At 41.7% G+C, this 20,531-nt stretch overlaps 1 protein-coding gene across 3 annotated transcripts in view; it reads left to right on the top strand.

The window, feature by feature from the left end:
• Window positions 1-20,531, top strand: part of ITPR3 (inositol 1,4,5-trisphosphate receptor type 3) — a 475,039-nt gene that overhangs the window by 453,469 nt on the left and 1,039 nt on the right. For all 3 annotated transcript variants that reach the window (XM_073616048.1, XM_073616047.1, XM_073616046.1), the window contains exon 57: window positions 19,609-19,770. In XM_073616048.1, coding sequence (XP_073472149.1) covers window positions 19,609-19,770 — 162 coding nt within the window. The remainder of the gene's footprint in view (window positions 1-19,608; window positions 19,771-20,531) is intronic.

The raw sequence follows: 20,531 nt of genomic DNA, 5'->3' as shown, positions 1-20,531 counted from the left end.
AAAGCTCCTCTCACAAACGCGAGTTTGGGGGGGGGGGGGGTTCTGCTTGTAAGCGCATATGTCTGTACATGCCTGAAAAAGTCATAATGTGCATGGACACATTGGCTAATATAGGGGGAAGTTTCCAGGCTCAAAAAAGCTCAAAAGCCTGTAGGAGCAGCTTCTTTGAGCTGCAATGTGCATGACCTGTTAAAGATGAAATTCAGGTAGGTATATATTTATGTATATATATTTATGTGTATATGTATATAGTTACATTTGTCCAGGTTAGACCAATGTACCTATGCATAGACTGTGCCTGTGGGATTCCTCTAACCAAATGCTAAGTGAACTGTGAATGGCCCCGTGCCAAGCAGCTAACTTTCTGTATTCAGAATGCAGAATGCAGCAGGGCAGTTGTTCAGGAGTCAGACCCGGAAGTCAGTGAAGATCAATACAGCAGTGTTCACTACAGTGATTTCCAGGTTTTAGAGGGATCCCACAGGTATGGTAAATGCATAGTTACATTGGTCCAAGCTGGACCAATGTAACTATGTAAAAATATCCATACCTGAAATCCATCTTTAACGTTGTACCATCAATCAAAAGCTCCACACTGTGCTGGAAAATGTTGATGACCTAGAAATGTATAGCCAAAAGCATTGTATTTAAATGTCTATCCATTTGACAGGCAAAATCTTACAACAAAAAGATGAATGTGAAAATATAAACATGCAACAAAGTATAACTACAGATTTTTACTCCAAAACTCATTTGCACTAATGCAACCTTCAACCTTCCCCTTTAACATACAGTCCCAATCCGACCAACTACCTTCATTCTCGTCTAGGCAAGAATCACTTGTATTATTGCCACAGCATCCTGGGTTATCTACATCAGACATCCCAGAAGCCATCGGCGTCCATAGAATAGCAAGATGGTGGACCTGACAGCCTCATCATCAGGGGACCATCTGCAAGCAAGAGACAGGTGGCTCCCTGATGACGATAGAGAAAATGATGGGGCTAAAAAGAAAAATCAGCTGGGGGAGTGAAGTTGCCCTTAGTGAGAAGAAGAAATTCTATTTGTCTTAGTGACAGAATTAGGGGATACAACATTTTACAGTTGTCACCAGAGCAGGAATACGGGGAAATATTCCAATGAGGACACCTGTTCCAGTGATTATGGTCTGACTTTTAGAGAAAGCCTCACTCCATTCTAGTTTTTAAAAGGACAACAACAAAAACAGCCGGATATAAGTTTTAGGGCCCATTCTCACTAATGTGTTCCATTGGGGTGCAGTAAATTACACAGCCTAAAGCATGCATTAATGCAAATCCATTATGAATGGGCTGCCAATGCACAACAGTTGAAAAAATGTGAGGCGTTCTTAAAAAAAAAAATAATGGTATACTCATTCTTATGTATGTTATTCTTATGCTTATGTTTAATAGTACAATGTATTGTGGCACCATTCACAATGAATGGTATTGCAACACAATGCACATAGGGCAGGTGCACTGCCATGTGTTGTGGTAGCACACGTTAACCTGTGTGTTTTAGTGCGTGTTGCCAAAACACACATGTGCAAATGCAATATTAACCATTCTCTGCTTGAAAATTTTAAAAATGGCTCCAAGTACTATTGTAAAGTAAATAAACTTACATCAATTTATTTTAGCTTTTTGGACCAGATATAATCAATCGGTATCATAATCTAAGCCAATAAAATATGAATAATGCCACTTATGTGCAATTGCCAGCATGTTGCTGTATTTACATAGCTGATCCAATTAAATATCTGTGGAATGTTACGATGTAACATTCCACAGAGCTGTGGAGCTGCTGGTGCAGCTGTATAAAAAAAGGAAAAAGCATGTGCATTGCCCTTTGCTGATGTTAGAAAGATTTTTCTTAAACTGCACAGGAAAATGATAGAATGCGATTAGTTGATGTAAACCTCACAGGTATTTTCTATTCGATTTTCTACACAAGGCTCATAGTTAGTTCTTGTGTAAAATGAATTTAGAATCAGTTTTCAGCTGCCTTTGGCAGTGATATGCCGAATGATAGTCATATTTTTTGGCTCAGCCTGGGTAGAAGGTGGAAGGGAAATTTAGAGTGACTTTAAAGGATAATTCCACCCTAACACTAAAATCTCTAAATCTACAGACATCCACGATCTAACACTAACCTATCTTACTCTGTAAAGAAGAAAATCAGTATACATACCTTTTTTGAAGCCGATACGGTCTCCAGCGGCGGAAGCTCTGCAGAGGACACAGCCGACAACGGCTGGGAAATTAATGGGAAGTGATATCAACCATAGACTTACTATGGGGCTTCAGTTGTCGGCTGTGTCCTCTTCACTCATCTCCACTGCGAAGCCGCAGCTGACAGCTCAGCGTCGGATCAGGTAGGATAGGCTTAAAAAGGTATGTATACTGATTTCTTCTTTATAGGGCTAGATAGGTTAGTGTTAGATCGTAGATGTCTGTAGATGTAGAGATTTTAGTGTTAAGGTGGATTTATCCTTTAAAGCAGTAGTAAACCGCTACAGTTAAAAATAAAAATCTACTATACTAGCACATTAGGAGATACTCACCTTAGAATGAAGCCCTCCAGCACCGTGCTGTCACAGTTGACAGGGCTTCCAGCTGTATAAGTGGCCGGAGCCACGATGATGTCACTCCCGCGCATGCGAGACTGGCAGTGTAAACCAGGCCGTAGATGCATCTGTGTACAGGCACAAGAATTCACATGATTTTTTTTATCTCAGTCCAGAAATTAGATGTTGACCTTTGATGACACCTGAAAAGTAAGTCCTTCTGAGAAGAAAACCTGATAAAAGCATTGTCAGGGGGAGCACTGTGTCATCTGTAAGAGAGAAAATAAGTGTTTTGTATTACACTTATTACTTATACATTACTAAAGCTGCCTATAGATGGGTCTTTTTTTTCAATACGCTAGCAAGTTGATCAAAGCAAAAAAACAAGTGGATTTCCCCATCCACACAACTGAGGTGGATGGAGAAACTTTCCCTGCTGTGCTGTGGGACCAAAATTTTCTAAAATTCCCATTCGACAGAAGTGCTGAACCAACAGAATTTCGATCCATTTATGGCCAGTTTTAGTAAGCATGCATTTAAAAGTAGTTGTAAACCTCGGTCATAAAATCTGAGCAAAGCACATATACAGTATCTGTACTGTTTACTTATCTCTCTCCAAAACTCTAGGCACGCAGGCCATACATGGTGCAAATTTCTATCCTGCAACCACGGATTGCCGGAAAGAAATTAGTTTGCTCCAGGCAGGGAAAGCCATCCCCACTGGGAGAAGACAGTGATCATTACACAGCTATAGCAGCTTCTAGCGATAATCGCAAAAAAATACGGCAGGCTGGTTGTACCCAAATTGATTGATCAACTTTGTACATTCAGCCTGCTATTACCGGTTTGAATCTTGACCGGTTCCTGCAGAACAGGCCGAGATTCGAACCGCGTATGGCCGGCCTAAGTGTAGCTTCTCTCTGGTGCTTCGTTCCTATGTTATTAGCATGAGTCGCTTTTCCCAACACATGAGATAAAATTTGTGTTGGGGAGGAAGGGTGTGTTCCTTTCCTCCAATAAGCACTCACACACTAACTGCAGCATCTCCACCCCCTCCTCTGTGATACTAACAGATGAAGAAGGATTTTAACACCTTTCTGCCCCGTTGAAGGGGTGTAGGGAGGAGAGGGCTGCAAATAAACAAGTAACACCTATGTAGGAGGATTTGTTTCATCGTGTATAGGGCTGGGGAAAAAAATCGATTTGAATCTTGAATCGAATTGAGAGGTCAAATCGATTCAAAATTTCAGCAAATCGATTCTTTTAGATTTTTTTCACCAGGACTGGCACTGACACCGCGCCGTCCTGAGGAGCTGCGGGCAGGAGTTTTTAGGTGAGGCCGCGGCTTCGGCCTAGTCCGTGAGGCCGGACATCGCGGACTAGGCAGAAGCCGCGGCCTCTCCTAAAAACTCCTGCCCGCAGCTCCTCAGGACCGGCTCGGTGTCCAAAAAAAAAAAACTCGATTCAAATCGTCATTACAGTTTCCGGTGTCAAAATTTGTCACAACCTGTATTTTGGAGCATTAATTAAAAAGGCAGAGGTAAGAATTGCCTATGATATATTCATGGCTCCCAGCTGTCCATGATTTCGAGGGACTGTCCCTCTTTCCTCCTCATTTGTCCCTCATTTTGGTTTCATCTATGTAGTTGTATATAAAATGCACTTTTTATCTTCCAAAAAGTATTTCCCAGTGCTAAACCTTTTTATTCAATTTCTAAATTGCTGCATTTTCAAAAGCAATTTCAAAAGCCAATATAAAAGGAAAAGTAGTGGTAAAAAAAGCACTTGTGGGTTTAACCAACCTTTTTATATATATATATATATATATATATATATATATATATATATATATATATATGTATTTATCTTTTAAGGGGGCATGGCAGGGGTGTGTGTCCTATAATTATATACTTTTGCTAATAGGTGTCCCTTGTTTTCATCTCAAAAATTTGTGAGGTATATTTGATGTGCATTAGGAATAATTTTGTTCCATATTCAGTTCCATTTTTAATACAAATTCATTTCAAGTTAAAAAAGGTGTTCCAAGCCCTCAGTAAGCTTGTTTTTCCACCCGCTACAGGACTAAATTACCCTGCAAGCTAACAAGTAACTTTATACATCACCTGGAAAGCCTCAAGTAGCAAAAGACTACAAACTTCGGCTTTAAGCTTTTAAGTCAAAGTAATCTGCTTATATTGCACCCCCACCCCCCACCCCCTCCATTAAGATGCTAATGAAAGTTTCAAATAAAACCCTTCTTTCTTTTTAAGTTATGCTATGCTATGTGAATGGGAACATGTAACAAATAAAAAGTAGGTGTTACAATTCAAGTTTAGCTGCAAAAGGGCAAATGTACTTTAACCCCTTGTCTACAGCCACCCGATCACTTTTACCGGGAGAGAAAGGCCTGGCAAACTCTCTCAATAAAGAGTACTTGTCACTGCCCATGCTAACGCAAGGAATTATTATTATTTATATTTATATAGGATATATAGCGTCAACAGATTGTGCAGCACCTTACAAAATAAAGGCAGACATTGCAGTAACATTACAATTTGGTACAAGAGGAATCAGAGGGCCCTGCTCGTTAGAGCTTACAATCTAAGGGACATTTATCCTTTGTGATAAATAAAGTTGATCCAAAAGAAAAATTTGAGACAGTATAAAAAAAAAAAAAAAAAAAATTAGAGCACCCTGTCCCTTCGTGCTCATGCATAAATGTAAATGCACATGTAGGACCCCCTGCTGTGAGCCGCTCCGTGCTGCAGTGTGAACCCAGTCTCACATTTATATCCATAAAATGGAAAAAGACATAGTCCTTTCCATTTTTTTTTCCTGGACCTGGTTGGACTCAGAGTTAGGTGAATGTAAAAGGGCACAAATCAGATTACATCCACCTACTCATAGACCTGCATGCAGCTTTCAATCAGGTTCGCCTGAAAAATTAAAAAATATGATTGCTATTGGTTGGCTACGCTCATTCATCCACCATGGATGTCATTAGGCTGCTCTCCTGATTTGGACTACTGGGAATCCCTCTGTATCTCTATTACAAAGTGATATATTCTTTTGTGGTTTATCCGTGTTAGCTGGTAAAACTGATATGATTGTTTGATACATCAGTTCAGTATATATAAAGGCATGAGGACACAAATTCTCGCAAGGTAAACACTTTTCTTTCTGTACTTGCACCACCTGAAAAAAACAAATGCAGCCACCACATTTAAAGTGGAACTTTACCCATAACAGTTTGATAATAATTATTGTTCTTTAACAAAAGATCATACATTCCACAATATTAATTATGCTACCAAAGTTAGTATGTGCTGTAAATTGCCTCCAGCATTGCTCCTGTTTCGTTTTGCTGTAGGCCGCCATTTTGTTGAATCCCAGAGCAGTGACTTCCATATTGAACGCTCTCCCCCTCTCTTTGGTCTCAAAAACTACCGTATATGTCTTTCTGTGATTAAAATATGTGCATTTCTAGCCTTGATTGTATGTCTTGGCTCAGCTAGACAGGAAACCTAACAGAAGACGGGTCTGTCTCTTCTCACTGAGCGGGGAGGGGCCTGTCAGAGCGCCGCCGATTCCTATGGAGAGATCAGATTAAAACGCACAGCATGTCTGTTGTCATTAGATCTCATCCGATCTATCAAGACAGATGGGGAACGTATCGCCATATGTCTGATTTTAGGGGATCGGATGGCAGACGGGTGTCAGCGCACACATCTCCGCTGACATCCATCTCCCCATAGGAGTCAATGGATCCGCTCGGATCCGCCTGTCCGTTTTTCAGGCGGATCCAAGCAGGCCATCCATTGACTCCTATGGGGAGATGGATGTCAGCAGAGATGCAGTGTGAAAGGGGCCTAAGTTTAACTTGTTTGTGTCTCCCAGGCAGCAGAGTCTTTCCTGTCACCTCTCCTGCTTTTATTTTCTCTCTCCCTTATCTGTGTTCTCACCACACAGTCTATGTCATTCCTGTTGCTTTCTCCCCTTTCAAAAACAGTAAAACTTAAAGCTGTCAGATGACCGGCCTTTATTGGCTCTGATTTTAGGCACAGTGCTGAGAATAGAGAGCAAATGAGCATGTGCAGAGCAGAGTGAGACAGTGCATTACTGGATTTTAAACAGTATAGGTACTTATTTTAATGTTTTACATAGCAATACCTGCAACAGGGGTCGGCATGAACTGATTTAGCAAGACTTAATTTTCTGACTAAAGTTCCACTTTAAGGATTGGTAAGCTTCAATATATTCCATGATTGTTTGTTCTTGGGATGAGATATGCTTAAACGTACTCCTATATTATTCCTTTGGATGAAACTTTAGTACTTTGTGTTAACCTCTGCATGTTCTCATGTACACCACTAAGGCCCCTTTCACACATGCGGACCGGTCAGATCCAATGCCTGTCAGTTTTTTCAGGTGGATCTGAACGGTCGCTCCATACAGCTCTATGGAGCGTCGGATGTCAGCGGTGACATGTCCGCTACGCAAAATCCAGAGGGATGGATGTCCTATTTTCCATCTGTCTGGCGGATCGGATGAAAATGGACAGGCGGTCCGTAATCATCCAATCCCCCCATAGGGGAGAGCGGACTCTCTGACAGGTCCGTCCCTGCACAGAGTGCAGAGATGAACTTGTCATCCGCCGGCTCAGCTCTGAGCAGGCGGAGTAGTGTAAACAGACAGCCCCGTGTGAAAGGAGCCTTAAAGAGTTTGTTGTTTTATTGTTTCAGCATGCTCAATAAGAACACAGCATTTAACCACTTCAGCCCCGGATGATTTGGCTGCTCAATGACCATGCCATTTTTTGCAAAATGGCTCTGCGTCGCTGTGACAGACCTACCTGGGAGAGAGACTTTTGGAGGGGACTGAATGCTAGCCTCTTGCCGATCGATCGTGGGCCCTGGCATTTGGGGGAACTCTTTGTGAGCTGTATGCCTGGGGACCCTTGAGGTGGTATTACTGTGGATTCGGGTCCTGGTCCCCCAGGTCACACAGACTCTGGGGACCCTGGATTTGCCATATTAGAAATAGTGGCTGATTCATAATGCTGGGACAAATACTGTTAGGAGATGCTGATGTCAATTCCAGCTGCCTGTCTGTCTGTTGCCTGCTAGAATGTGTATTGTAAATAAGTCTCTAGTATGGGATCTAAGAGTCATTAGATCCCCATTGTTGTTTGTGTTAATTAACTCTGCTATTGTGATAATGTTGATTGGGTTCTCTGAACTACAAGACGGCCAGTCTGGCCTAAAGGTCATGTCTGAGTCATCTAGGCTGTCTAAAGGGATTAGTTAATTAGCCCATGTTAATTAGGTTTCTGGTCACAGGTGTATGTTCAGAGTAATATGAGCCGGAGGTACGCACCTCCTCTTTTATTGTATAAAAGAGCCTGTATTTTTGAATAAAAGAGATTCCTGGTTGAACTTACATACAGCCTGCCTGGTGTTTGTTCTGAGCTACACAACTGGATTAGAACGGCACATAGCTGTAGTTCTAGTCCCGGAGCATCGGATGACTGAACCATCAGATGTTGTGATCTGCAATCTGATTCTATAGCTGCAGAGGAGTGTCGGGAGAGTGGAACCGAGCCAGCAAGGGGCTCGTTACAGTCGCTTTAACTGACAATTGTACGGTTGTGCAACGTTGTACCCAAACAAAATTGACGTCCTTTTTTTCCCACAAATAGAGCTTTCTTTTGGTGGTATTTGATCACCTCTGCGTTTTTTATTTTTTGCGCTATAAACAAAAGAAGAGCGACAATTTTGAAAAAAACACAGAGAGGGTTATTTACGAAAGGCAAATCCACTTTGCACTACAAGTGCACTTGGAAGTGCAGTCGCTGTAGATCTGAGGGGGACATGCAAGGAAAATAAAAAACAGCATTTTAGCTTGTACATGATTGGATGATAAAATGAGCAGAGCTTCCCTTCATTTCAGATCTTCCCCTCAGATCTAAAGCGACTGCACTTCCAAGTGCAAAGTGGATTTGCCTTTAGTAAATAACCCCCAATATCTTTTACTTTTTGCTATAATAAATATCCCACATTTTTTATCAAAAAAATTTTTTTTTTTTTATCAAAAATATTTAGAATACATATCGGCCTAAACTGAGGAAAAAAATCACAATAAGCAGATATTGATTGGTTTGCGCAAAAGTTATAGCGTCTACAAAATAGGGGATAGATTTATGGCATTTTTATTATTATTATTTTTTACTAGTAATGGCGGCGATCTGCGATTTTTATCAGGACTGCCATATTGCAGCAGACAAATTGGACATTTTTGACACATTTTTGGAACCATTGACAATTATAAAGCGATCAGTGCTATAAAAATGCACTGATTACTGTATAAATGTCACTGGCAGGGAAGGGGTTAACACTAGGGGGTGATCAAGGGGTTAACTATGTTCCCTAGGTGTGTTCTAACTGTAGGGGGGATGGGACTGTCTAGGAGGAGAGAGAGATCGGTGTTCATACTTAGTATGAACACACGATCTGTCTCTACTCCTCTGAAAGAACTGGGATCTGTGTGTTTACACACACAGATCCCAGTTCTCTCTTTGTCACGAGCGATTGCGTTCCCCCTAGCGGCCAAAAGGCGAAGCAACGTAAGGCAACGTTGTTTCGCCCAGCCGTGCCATTCTGCTGCAGTAAAACTGCGGCTGCTGGTCGGCAAGCGGTTAAAGTTGTATCATAATCTCAGAAGATTTCAAACATATATTGTCTACAAGGGAAACATTCCCCAGTACATTACATAGCTAATACATGCCCCCAAGTGCTTACATTTATTATCCTTTGCCGGAGCCGATGCCTGATTCCTAAGTGCAGCTTCCCTGAGCTTCCTGTTGGGGGAAGCATGTGCTGTGTGCCAATTGAGAAGGGATTGTGCAGCTTCCAGCAGCTGTCCATCAGGAGGAAGTAGGTGGGAATGGGACTGGCTTACTTTGTGGCTGTGTGTAAATGGATGTGCACAGCATCAGCTTTAGTCCGGGCTGGGAGGATACTTGTATGGATGGCTCCATAGAATCCTGCAAGGAAAGCAGCCACCCTGCATCCAGGAGGCAGGGAAAGCACTAAGGGGACCAGGAGAAATACGGGAAAAGGACATATTTCAGCTTTCGGCTAAAACTAACCTATGCCATACCTAGATGTGGTTTACCAGGGTCCTAGCACACTGTGGAAACCCAGCTCTCTCTGAATTGGAATCTTATGGTGTTTTTCTGTATTTACAAAGGCTGCAAGTGCTAACTATGCAGCTGTATGTATGAATGGACGCACACAGCTTCAGCTTTAGTCCTGGCTGGGAGCACGCATGGATGAGTGACTTTATAGATCCCTGCAAAGAAATGAGTCACTCTGAAACCAGGGAACAGGGAAAGCAATGAGGGGAGCAAGAGAAATAGGGGGAATGGACATGTTTGATAAATGAAGAAACAGCATACATATGAACAGTATAAACTACTAAAAAGGAGGTTTTAAGAAGGCCACATTTTTGGGTTGATTTACTTGTGCACTACAATTGCACTGCAAGTGCACTTGGAAGCAGCCACTGTAGATCTGAGGGGAAGCTCTGCTGATTTCTATCATCCAATCATGTGGGGGCAAAAATGCTGTTTTTTATTTTCCTTGCATGTCCCTCTCAGATCTACAGCGATTGCACTTCCAAGTGCACTTGTAGTGCAAAGTGGATTCGCATTTAGTAAATAAACCCGTGTTCTGCAACTTATGGCGTTTTCTGTAACTACAGAGGCTGCAAGTGCTAACGATTTAATAGCAGAAATCTATCAAACATTGCTACAATTTTGGATAATTACCCTAGAGTAGCTAAGTTAAAATGAGAGCACAATGTGGTACCAGGTGAACAAAGGGGCAGATATATTTCAAGCATATTGTGTTATTATAAAGAGGCAAACATAAATGAACACAGTTTTGCATAGCACAGAGTATATCATATTCCCCAGTTGTTTTATGCTGGAAACCTTAAACAAACTCCAGATTGTACCAGATGTGGCATAGACTCAGGAGATACACAATTTATGTGCAGATGTTCCAAACTTGGCTGGTAATAGAATCAGGGTAACAATGCCTATAGTTTTCTGCAGCATTACTTTAGATTCTATAGCCTGTGTACCAGGTTGTAGTGTTGATGTTGATGGAATGAAGGACAGGGACACATCTACAGCATTGTTTCAAGCTGGATAAATTACAGCACAATTCTGGTATCACTACATTCTCCAAGAGTAAGGCAGTGGATTGATGCTATGAATAAAAATTTCAGCATGAAAATGAAATCATATCTCAATCCAAGAAGGAAAATGTAATATATTGTGGCTTATCAGTCCTAAAGAGGTGGCTACATTACTTTTCTTTTTTCAGCTTTCATTCCTTTATTTTCACCCTGTGATTCTGCCAGTAATACTCTTTATATGTACAGTATCTTTTTTTTTTTTCTTCCACAATTAGGCCTCATGTACACTGCTGCTGGTAAACAGACGTTTAGGAGCAGTTGGGCATTTGTTTTCAGCTGCTCCTGAACTCTCCTCTATGTTATCTTATCAGTACATGTACACAGGGTCATTTATAGTCATTTCTAGGCAGTTGAGTTTAGAGGCTTTTTTTGGAATCCAAAAAAATGCGTTCAGAAGCTGTGTTTAGAGGCATTTCAAGCGTCAAACGCGGCTTAACGCGACTACCCACGTTTAGGCGTGTTTTTGTCTAGTAGCGTTTTTAAAGGGAAACATTAAAGGGAAACATTTTATTCACTACTTTTGAGCCTGGAAAAAGCTAAAAACACACCAAAAACTCAATTATCACTGCCTGCAAGCTTGATATACCATGTGATATTCCCCTCATCAGCCAACTGTGCTGTACAATACACATTCTCGGGGTAATTACGCAGCTGAACATAGATATTAGAAAGTATCCTGTGGACATGCTTTGAGCCATCAATCGGTGTGTCCAGTAGCAACAAACTCTGGTCCTCTCACGCAATTTTCTACGTCTTTGGAGCCTCAGCAAAAGCAACATCAGGACCATTTCCTCACACATGCTCATCATGGGATCCATATTAACAAACCAGCCAAAAAATAATAGCTAGCTACAAGCACAATGCTTTCTCAGCTGCTACTTACACTGTTCTCTCACAGAGATGACTGAAATAGTTAATAAATACTTGTTTTTAGTGCTTTCTAATCATTTGGGAGGGTCTCCTGAGGTTATCTTTAGTAAATGCTCCTGAACGCAAAGGGTGCTAAATGCAGCTTGTAAACGCTGCTAAACACACGTTTTTAAATGTGGATTACTAGCTGTGATGTTCCAGCGTTCAGGAGAGGTTGAGAAACATCCCATGTACATGAAGCCTAAAAGTTTTATTAGAAGGAAAGATTCAACAAAATACAGCACATTGACCATGAGGTAAGTACATATTATCCATACAATGTACTTTATCTATTGGGAAGCTGTGTTGTCACCCTAGGACAGGATGTGAACTGGGCATGCTGATAATACCTCTGATAACACTGCACAGTACATAAGAACTAACAAGCTCACTAGATTTTTGGTAGAATCAATGGGTATTTTGACTTTGCTATATTAATTTGTATAGGTTAAATCTCAACCAGTTTTGCCAGCATTATTTATTGGCAGTAACAGCAATAACCAACTGTGTCAGTTTTAGTGGCAGTAACCACAAGCTTGCTGGCACAACTGGTTACTGTTCTCACTGCCAAAAACACAAAAGGGAAGTATTTTTGGCTTCCAAAATGTGTTGGCTGTTTCCTGGTGAACTAGTAAAGTGATTTGGGCTCTTCCACCATTTTAGCCTGTTGGCTTATGCTTTGAGTGACTTTCTCTTTATCCATCGAAGGGTAGCCCTTTTTCAACTGAGTTGCCTAACCTTTGGAACCCTAGTTAACCTAGTCAGCCCCAATTAACTCCTTCTTCTATTTCTTCCACTAGCTATTTTTTTTTATTTGAGCTTTGACCATTCATATGTAAACTTTGTTTGATTTTTGTTTGTTTAGTTAGTTTGTTTTTGTATCATGACATTACAAAAACACACCAAATAAAAAAAAATCCCTTTTGCTTCCTATGTACCAGCAATGTAATTTTAGTGTCAGAAATGGTGACTTGGTGGCATGACATATTTATTACAGTGACATACAGTATCTGCAATTTAATGGCATTCTAAAATTGTTCAGGCCAACTTGCTGCTTTTATAGTTCATTGAAACGTAAGAGTAGAACTTCTTGGTTAGAGTCCCCTGAAGGTACATTTACCATGTCTGAGTTTAATCGTCCCCCCTCCCCACCTGGTCTGCACTCACACTGTGCTTTATAATAACATCATCCAGGCTATTGTCATCCATGCTTCTGTGCTCAGTGATCTATGGAGATTTCTGTGCTCTGGCATTGTTTGTACTCACATTGGAGAGAACCGCTCTGTACCACAAGTGAACTGTGCCCGAGTAAACCCTTTCCAAGTAGTTCCAGCAGTGTGCTTAACCATTCCTGAGCATGGTTCACAGCACTCACAGTATACAACTGAAGTGGACCAAGGAGTGAGCCAAGCCTGGCCATGGGTAAAACTGCCAGTGTGAGTGCATCCTCTAATCTGCCACGTGGTATATCACCAACAACGACAAGTCAACGTATAAGCCTCATTTAACTTTCTTTTGTCAAAAACCATAATTCTTGCACAAGGTTGGATGTCAATTTAGCAGCTGCTAAGGACTTCCTTGTGCAATACCATCTCACATTTTTTCAGTTATGGTTAAGTTGGGCGTTTAGATTTTACCTGTAGTAGCACCTGTTTGTAAAACCTGCTCTTGGTGCCCAACCATGCACATGTCATACTGCCATTACATATGAATAAATATATATGAAGTATGTCAACACAGTACAGACAGCAGTGGGATGACAATCTCATGCTAGTAAGACACAGGGGGGACTGAAGCTGGAGTCTGCTTTTCAGTTAGAACTGGAATCCCTTTAGTAAGAAACCCTGTCATCTCTGATAAGAATCACCCTTTGATGTACATTAGTGATAATAATAATAACAAGCCTGGATAAAAGCATGTGGTTTCCCTATTTGGGGAAATGCCATAAGCAAACATAGCTAGTCACACGTGGATAAGTGACCAATTAAATTTACTGCTAGCCTGTAGACTGGTTTGTTTTTAAAAAATACCAAGAACAGTCAGATAGTAATTTTGATAATGTGTATATTTAAGCCCAATCACTTGGCCTTAGGGCACTCTTGGTTTTGACAGATGATGCTTAGAGTGGCTCAGAACAGCCATACTCCAGTGTACACATGTAAAACACATGTCAAGGCCAAGGATGGGAAACATAGGCAGTTCCCTTTCATTTATCCTGGAACACTCTAGTTTCATCTTTAATCTTCCTTTTCATCTAGAATTAATATTGGCTTAGCACTGGTAAGCATAGATAGCCCATGAGATGGGCTTTGTGAGCTTTGGGGGAGTGTAATCCGCAGTGTATCCACCAGCCAAACTTACTGATAAATACATTCTTTAGCTCAAATGTTCTGTCAATCACCATTTTAGCTCAAATTCACCACCCAGCACTTCCTTTAACTCAAGTTTACTGCCATCACCTTTTTAGCCTAATTTTGCTGCCTAGCACCTTTTTCATCTCAATTTAAATGCCCACCATGTACACATCACCTTCACACTGCTTTCTGTTCACCTAAACGCACGTAAGCGCCATTGCTCATCTGCGTGTGCAATATAGTCCTTGCTCATCTTGTTAGGCTTCTATGCTCACGATTCCGCATGTGCACATAAGAATGAGCTCCTGCTGCATAAGATCCCTGGCATATATGCAGCCATGGCTTAAATCCATTTTGGCCTTGCATGCAGAGGCACGCTCTAGCCAGCATCACTGTGTAAGCCAGGTTCAAAAGCAGTAGCGGCTGGTGCTCAAAAATTTTGGGAGTGCGCAAACTGAAAAATTCAGAAAAATACTGAAACAAAAACATCAAATGCAGCCACTGCGCCCCATCAAATGCAACCACTGTGCCCATGAAATGCAGCCACTGTGCCCATCTTATGCAGCCTCTGTGCCCATCATATGCAGCCACTGTGCCCCCGCCCGCTGTCTGACCGGCACTTACCCCATCTTGATGGCTGTCAGGCAGCAGGTTACGGCAGCGAGCTATGGGATGGGTAGCGCGGGTCGCTACTGTGTCCTGTGTGCATCACTTCTTCGCTTCTGCTAGCTGGCCAACGGGATCGCCTGTGCCTTCAGCCAATCAGGTGACCGGTATTAGACCCACGCCTCCTGATTGGTGGAGAGGTGGTTCAGTGTTAGAAAAGTGAATATTCATTTGCTTTTCTAACACACCTGGGTGGACTGCAAGCGCAATGCCTATGGCTCTAATCAGGTGCTTCAAAAAAAAAAAAAAAACCTTGCCGCTGGAATTCAGGCGCCCGGCATCCGAAAAGGGGCCGTGCACCTAAATAAGGGGTGGCGGTGGCCATGGATAGATTCATGCACTGCATGAAATTATCCATTTGTCATATAGGGGACAGCGTGACAGAGGGGGCTGCTCCCAGTCAAAAGCTGTCAATTACTGCCTGAAGCTAGAGTTGGGAATAAAACAGATGGGGGGGACAAACATTTTCAACTCTAATCATAGCTTGTGGCAACCACCACCATTTTCTTTGTGCAGCTAGATAAGAAGAACCGGCAACTCGCACATCCATATAAAAGTCTGGCTACAGAATAGTGAAAAAAAGAACAGCTTAAATGTTTTGGCAAATAGCCTTATGCCGGCCATAGCCGATTCGAATCTCGACCGCTTCAGCAGGAATTGGCTGGGATTCAAAACGTGTATGAGCAGGCTGAATGTGCCAAGTTGATCGATCGATCAACCTGGGTGCAACCAACCTGCTGGATTTTACTTGCGATTATCGATAGCGGCTGGTATAGCAATAATCACGGTCTTTTCCCTAGGAGACGACTTCCACCTCCACCTCCCCTTGCTGGGAGAAGACAATGGCTCCGCGGGAGGGATTCCCACATCAACACTGTCTGTGCTAATGGGGGAATCATCACCCATGGTTGTAGGAATGAAATTAGCACCAGGTATGGCTGGCCTTAGTCATATCAAATAAAGACTTTGACAGGAGTTGCCGGCTCTCCTTATCTATCTGCATTCTGTTCAGGTGTTTGGAGGAAATTTGAAGCTAGATCTCTGACTATTCAGATTCCTCAGATGTCTATTCTGGAACCCTGAAGTGATAGCTGCATCTGTTTTTCAGCAGCTACTTTGTGCATACGCAGGCACCTTTCACACAGGCTGTTGAAGGTGTGAGCAGAAAATCCTCAGCAGCTCACGAAAGGTGCCTGTGGTACACAAGTTTGCCATTCCTTCTAAGAGCATGACTTGACAAGCAATGCGTGTTTGGTAGATTTCCTTTAGGGTACAAAGGGGCTGTGATCACTAATTGAAAGAAGTATGTACCAAAATTTCTGTATCTCTTGAGAATATTCTGTATATTATGTGCCATTGGTGTGGCTTGAGCACCTTTGCTTCACAGTGTACTTTAATCCCAATCCTTGACCTAATATTGTCAGATGCATTTAGCCTGGCCAACACTGATGTTTTTCACACTTTTTGTCAGGCCCTTCCTTCGTGGTCATATAAAAATGGGGCTTCAGAGATGTTTTACGTTACAGGGCTCAGTGTTTTATCAATTGAAGCTATTGGAAGAAAATGTACATGCAACAAAAATTTTAATAATGCTTAATAATAGCACAAAGCCAAATCTGTAATCCTTGACATATATATGCCTGTCATAGAAAATATGCACTTATTCTGCTGTTAGCTGTTGCTTTGACGTAACTAGGCCACAGGCCTCAGATCCACAAGAGCAACCATCCAGTTTTTAACATATAGAACAGAAAGCATCTGTTACATATAGCAAAATGTTCAGCTATTTCAGCATTTGGCAAGAAAATGCAGACTTTTGCAAAGAAAACAAATGGTGACAAGATGAAAATGGCTTTATCCATATATGTATACTACTTGGGCCAGAAAAAAATAAATAAGAAGTACACTCGAAAGAGGCTCATATTTATACAAAATGGTTGAAATAAGAAGTCTATATTTTGTTTAGTGATCAGTCAACTATTGCCACAATTTGAGAAGCCTCTCCATCAGAAAATCCAGTGAATGTCTGCCTGAGGTTATCTTCTTCTTTGGAAATTCCTGCAATATCTACAGCAGGGGTCTCCGCAGGGCCATCCATTAAGGCTGAGTCAACATCTTTTCCCTGACTTCTAGGTCTTCGGGCATCTTAATTGGCCTGCGCAGGATGACATCACTTCTGCGCAAGTGCAGGAGTGAAGTCATAATGGCACACAAACACTGTGCAAGCGCAGCTCAGTGTACATTCTATATAGGGGATTGCAAACAGGCATGTACTGTAAGTGTATTTTTTTGCAAAAGAGACAGGCAGGCTCTTTATTGCAGAAGAGACATGCAATTTTTTCTTTTTTAACCTCAAGATGTTCTGTATTCCATTGTTTCTTCATGACATAAACTACTGCAGATATTCTAAAGTTTAACCACTTCAGCCCTGGAAAATTTGGCTGCTGAATGACCGGGTCATTTTTTGTGATTCGGGACTGCGTCTCTTTAAATGACAATTGCACGGTTGTGCGACGTTGCACCCAAACAAAATTCACATCCTTTTTTTCCCACAAATAGAGCTTTCTTTTGGTGGTATTTGATCACCTCTGCGGGTTTTATTTTTTCCGCTATAAACAAAAAAAGAGCGACAATTTTGAAAAAAAAACACAATATTTTGTACTTTTTGATATATTAAATATCCCCATTTTTTTTTAAAAAAAAGCTAATTTTTTCTCAGTTTAGGCCGATATATATTCTTCTACATATTTTCGGTGTAAAAAAAAAATCGCAATAAGCGTGTATTGATTAGTTTGCGCAAAAGTTATAGCATCTACAAAATAGGGGATAGATTTATAGCATTTTTATTATTTTTTTTTTTACTAGTAATGGCGGCAATCTGCAATTTTTATCAGGACCGTGACAATATGGCGGACACATCGGACACTTTTGACACATTTTTGGGACCATTGGCATTTATACAGCGATCAGTGCTATAAAAATGCACTGATTACTGTAAAAATGTCACTGGCAGAGATGGGGTTAACTGTGTTCCCTGCTACGTGTTTCTAACCGAAGGGGGGAGGGGACTGACTAGAGGAAGTGATGGATCGTGGTTCCTAGCTAATAGGAACACACGATCTGTCACTCCTCTCAGAACAGGGATTTGTGTGTTTACACACACACGTCCCTGTTCTGCCTCTCGTGCCTGCGATCGCTCTTGGCTGGCGGTCATCGCGACTGTCGACCACGAGCATCGGCACCCCCGCAGTGCAGTGGGTGTGTGCCTCTGGCAGCGCGCCTGCTATTCTAATCCCACGAGCCAACGTATAGCTACGACGGTTCGCGGGATCGCGCCGACCTGCCGCAGTAAAATGATGCCGGCTGGTCGGCAAGCGGTTAACTTAGGACCAAGTTCACACCAAAAAATTGCACTCCAGATTAATTCCGGATGCGTTTCTGCATGTGCGTTAACGCGTTTTTGATGCGTTTTCGAATGCATTCCAGGTGCTTTTTTTTCTTCTTTTTTCCTGTTTTTTTCCCACTATACTAGGTGAAATAAAATCACTGTAAAAAGAAGAAAAACCCCTGTAATCTGCCTAAAGGAAAGCTCCAGAACTTTTTTGAGCTTCAGGCCTTTTGGAGTAGAGATGTGACCCATCTTCACCGAGAATAATTGATTTTTTTCCCTCCGGTGTGAATGGGGGGGGGTCCGGGAGATTTACCCCCTCTATTTGTCCTCTTTACAGTTATCACTCTGTGTAAAAGCGAAAGAAAATCAAACTTTTCAGTTGTCACCAGAACAGAACATTTTCCAGTATGGACACTAGTTCCAGTTGACAACCAGAGATCTCCTCACTGTGGAGAAATTTCTCTCACTTCCTATGGGACAGGAAATGAAGGGAAATCTTCGAGACTGATGGAAAAATGAAAAAAAAAAAAAAAAAAGACAGGGTTATAACCCTCCCTTAGGCCCCATTCACACTAGCACGTTTTTTGATGCATTTTGCATTTTGCAGAAATGCACGGGAATTTTTTAACATGGGTTCCTATGGAACATGTTCACATCAATGCTTTTTTGTATCTCAGCGTTTTTGGAAAGGGTCGGGGACTTTTTTGCATGCAAAAAGCAGCGTTTTGCATGTAATGGTTTTCAATGGACAAGCATCAAAAACGCAAGTGCTGCGTTTTTGCCGCGTTTTTGATGCGTTTTTGGTGCGTTTTTGCCGTTTTTTTTTTTTTTGTAATTTTTTTTTAAGACTGTAAAAAAAATGAAAAAAAAAAAAAAAACGCAAAACGCAAATCGCGGCAAAAACGCCGCTAAAACGCGGCAAAAACGCGGCTCAAAAACGCGGCAAGCATGAAAAAAAAACCTCCAAAAACGCTCAAAAGCAACATGCATAGGTGTGAATCGAGCCTTACTCTATTCACAATTTAAAAAAAGTTTTGCTATTAATTTGTTTAAACATGTGAAAACAACTGAATACTTTTAATTATCTGTAAAAAAAGAATAGACAGAAAACATTTGGTAACCATAACAATGCTTATGGTAATTATGCATGATATATTTGAAGATATCACGGTTATAATAATGCATTAACTCAGGGGTAGGCAAACTTGGCCCTATAGCTGTGGTGAAACTACAAATCCCATGAGACATTGCAAGACCCTGACAATCACAGGCTTGACTCCTAGAGGCAGAGGCATGATGGGATTTGTAGTTTCACCACAGCTGGAGTGCCGAGGTTGCCTACCCCTGCATTAACTGGTTGCTTAGAGAAAGGATACTGAAGGAATTATATAGAATTTTAAATGTTCTAACTGAATATGCATTGATGTTTTCTTCTGTAGAGAAGAGACCTGGACTGGTTCCCCAGGATGAGAGCGATGTCCTTAGTCAGTAATGAAGGGGAGGGAGAGCAGAATGAGATTCGCGGTCTACAGGACAAACTCAACTCAACTGTGCGGCTCGTAACGCATTTAACATCACAGCTCAATGAGCTGAAAGAACAGGTATGGCTTCTGTATTTCTCCAATAACAATATTATTTATCTTCATCTAGATGCCAAGGTGGTCAAATCCAGAACTATTGACTATTTTATGAACCCTAGCAAATTTTGCATTTACTTTCCCTATTATGTGGATAATTTTGACTGTGAACTTTAGTAAACCTAAGGTCCTAAAAAGGTTTTCCACTTTCAAAACTATCTCAAGTCCACTATAAACCTCTTCAAGGCTACTCATACTGGGCATTGCTAGAGCGGTCTTAGGCCCTGTTACAATCTTGCGTAGTGGGAAGGAGCGTTCCTGTGCGGCCTGGCTCCCAAGTCCCACTGCTGCGTCCATTGACAAAGACAGTGGGACTCAGCCCCGCCCCCCGTCACAGATTGGATTGAGCTCAGGTAAGAAATGGGGGGGGGGGGGGGGGGGGCTGGGGGTGACTGAAGCACGGAAGGTTTTTCACCTTAATGCATAGAATGCATTAAGGTGAAAAACCTTAAGGTTTTACAACCACTTTCAGTGAGTCGCACATAGGACAGCCCATTCACTAGGCTGCATTATGTGCACGTGTCACCCAAAAGAAGCCCCTTCTCCTTTTTGAGCGATTTTTAAAGGCGTGTTTTGCTGTAATTTCACGCAATTCTGTCGTGCAGCAAAATTACACTGCTTTTTTAAAAAAATGAATGGCACCCAAATACACGTCGTGCGTTTTACTTTGACTTGGAATCATGGGCAGAATCATGGCAATTCCAAGTCGCCCAGTGTGAATGGGG

Source organism: Aquarana catesbeiana, linkage group LG02 (assembly GCF_042186555.1).
Source record: "Aquarana catesbeiana isolate 2022-GZ linkage group LG02, ASM4218655v1, whole genome shotgun sequence".
In the NCBI taxonomy this organism is placed as follows: Eukaryota; Metazoa; Chordata; class Amphibia; order Anura; family Ranidae; genus Aquarana; species Aquarana catesbeiana.
The sequence above is the reverse complement of the archived record's forward strand: the minus strand, read 5'-3'. Positions and strand labels throughout refer to the sequence as shown.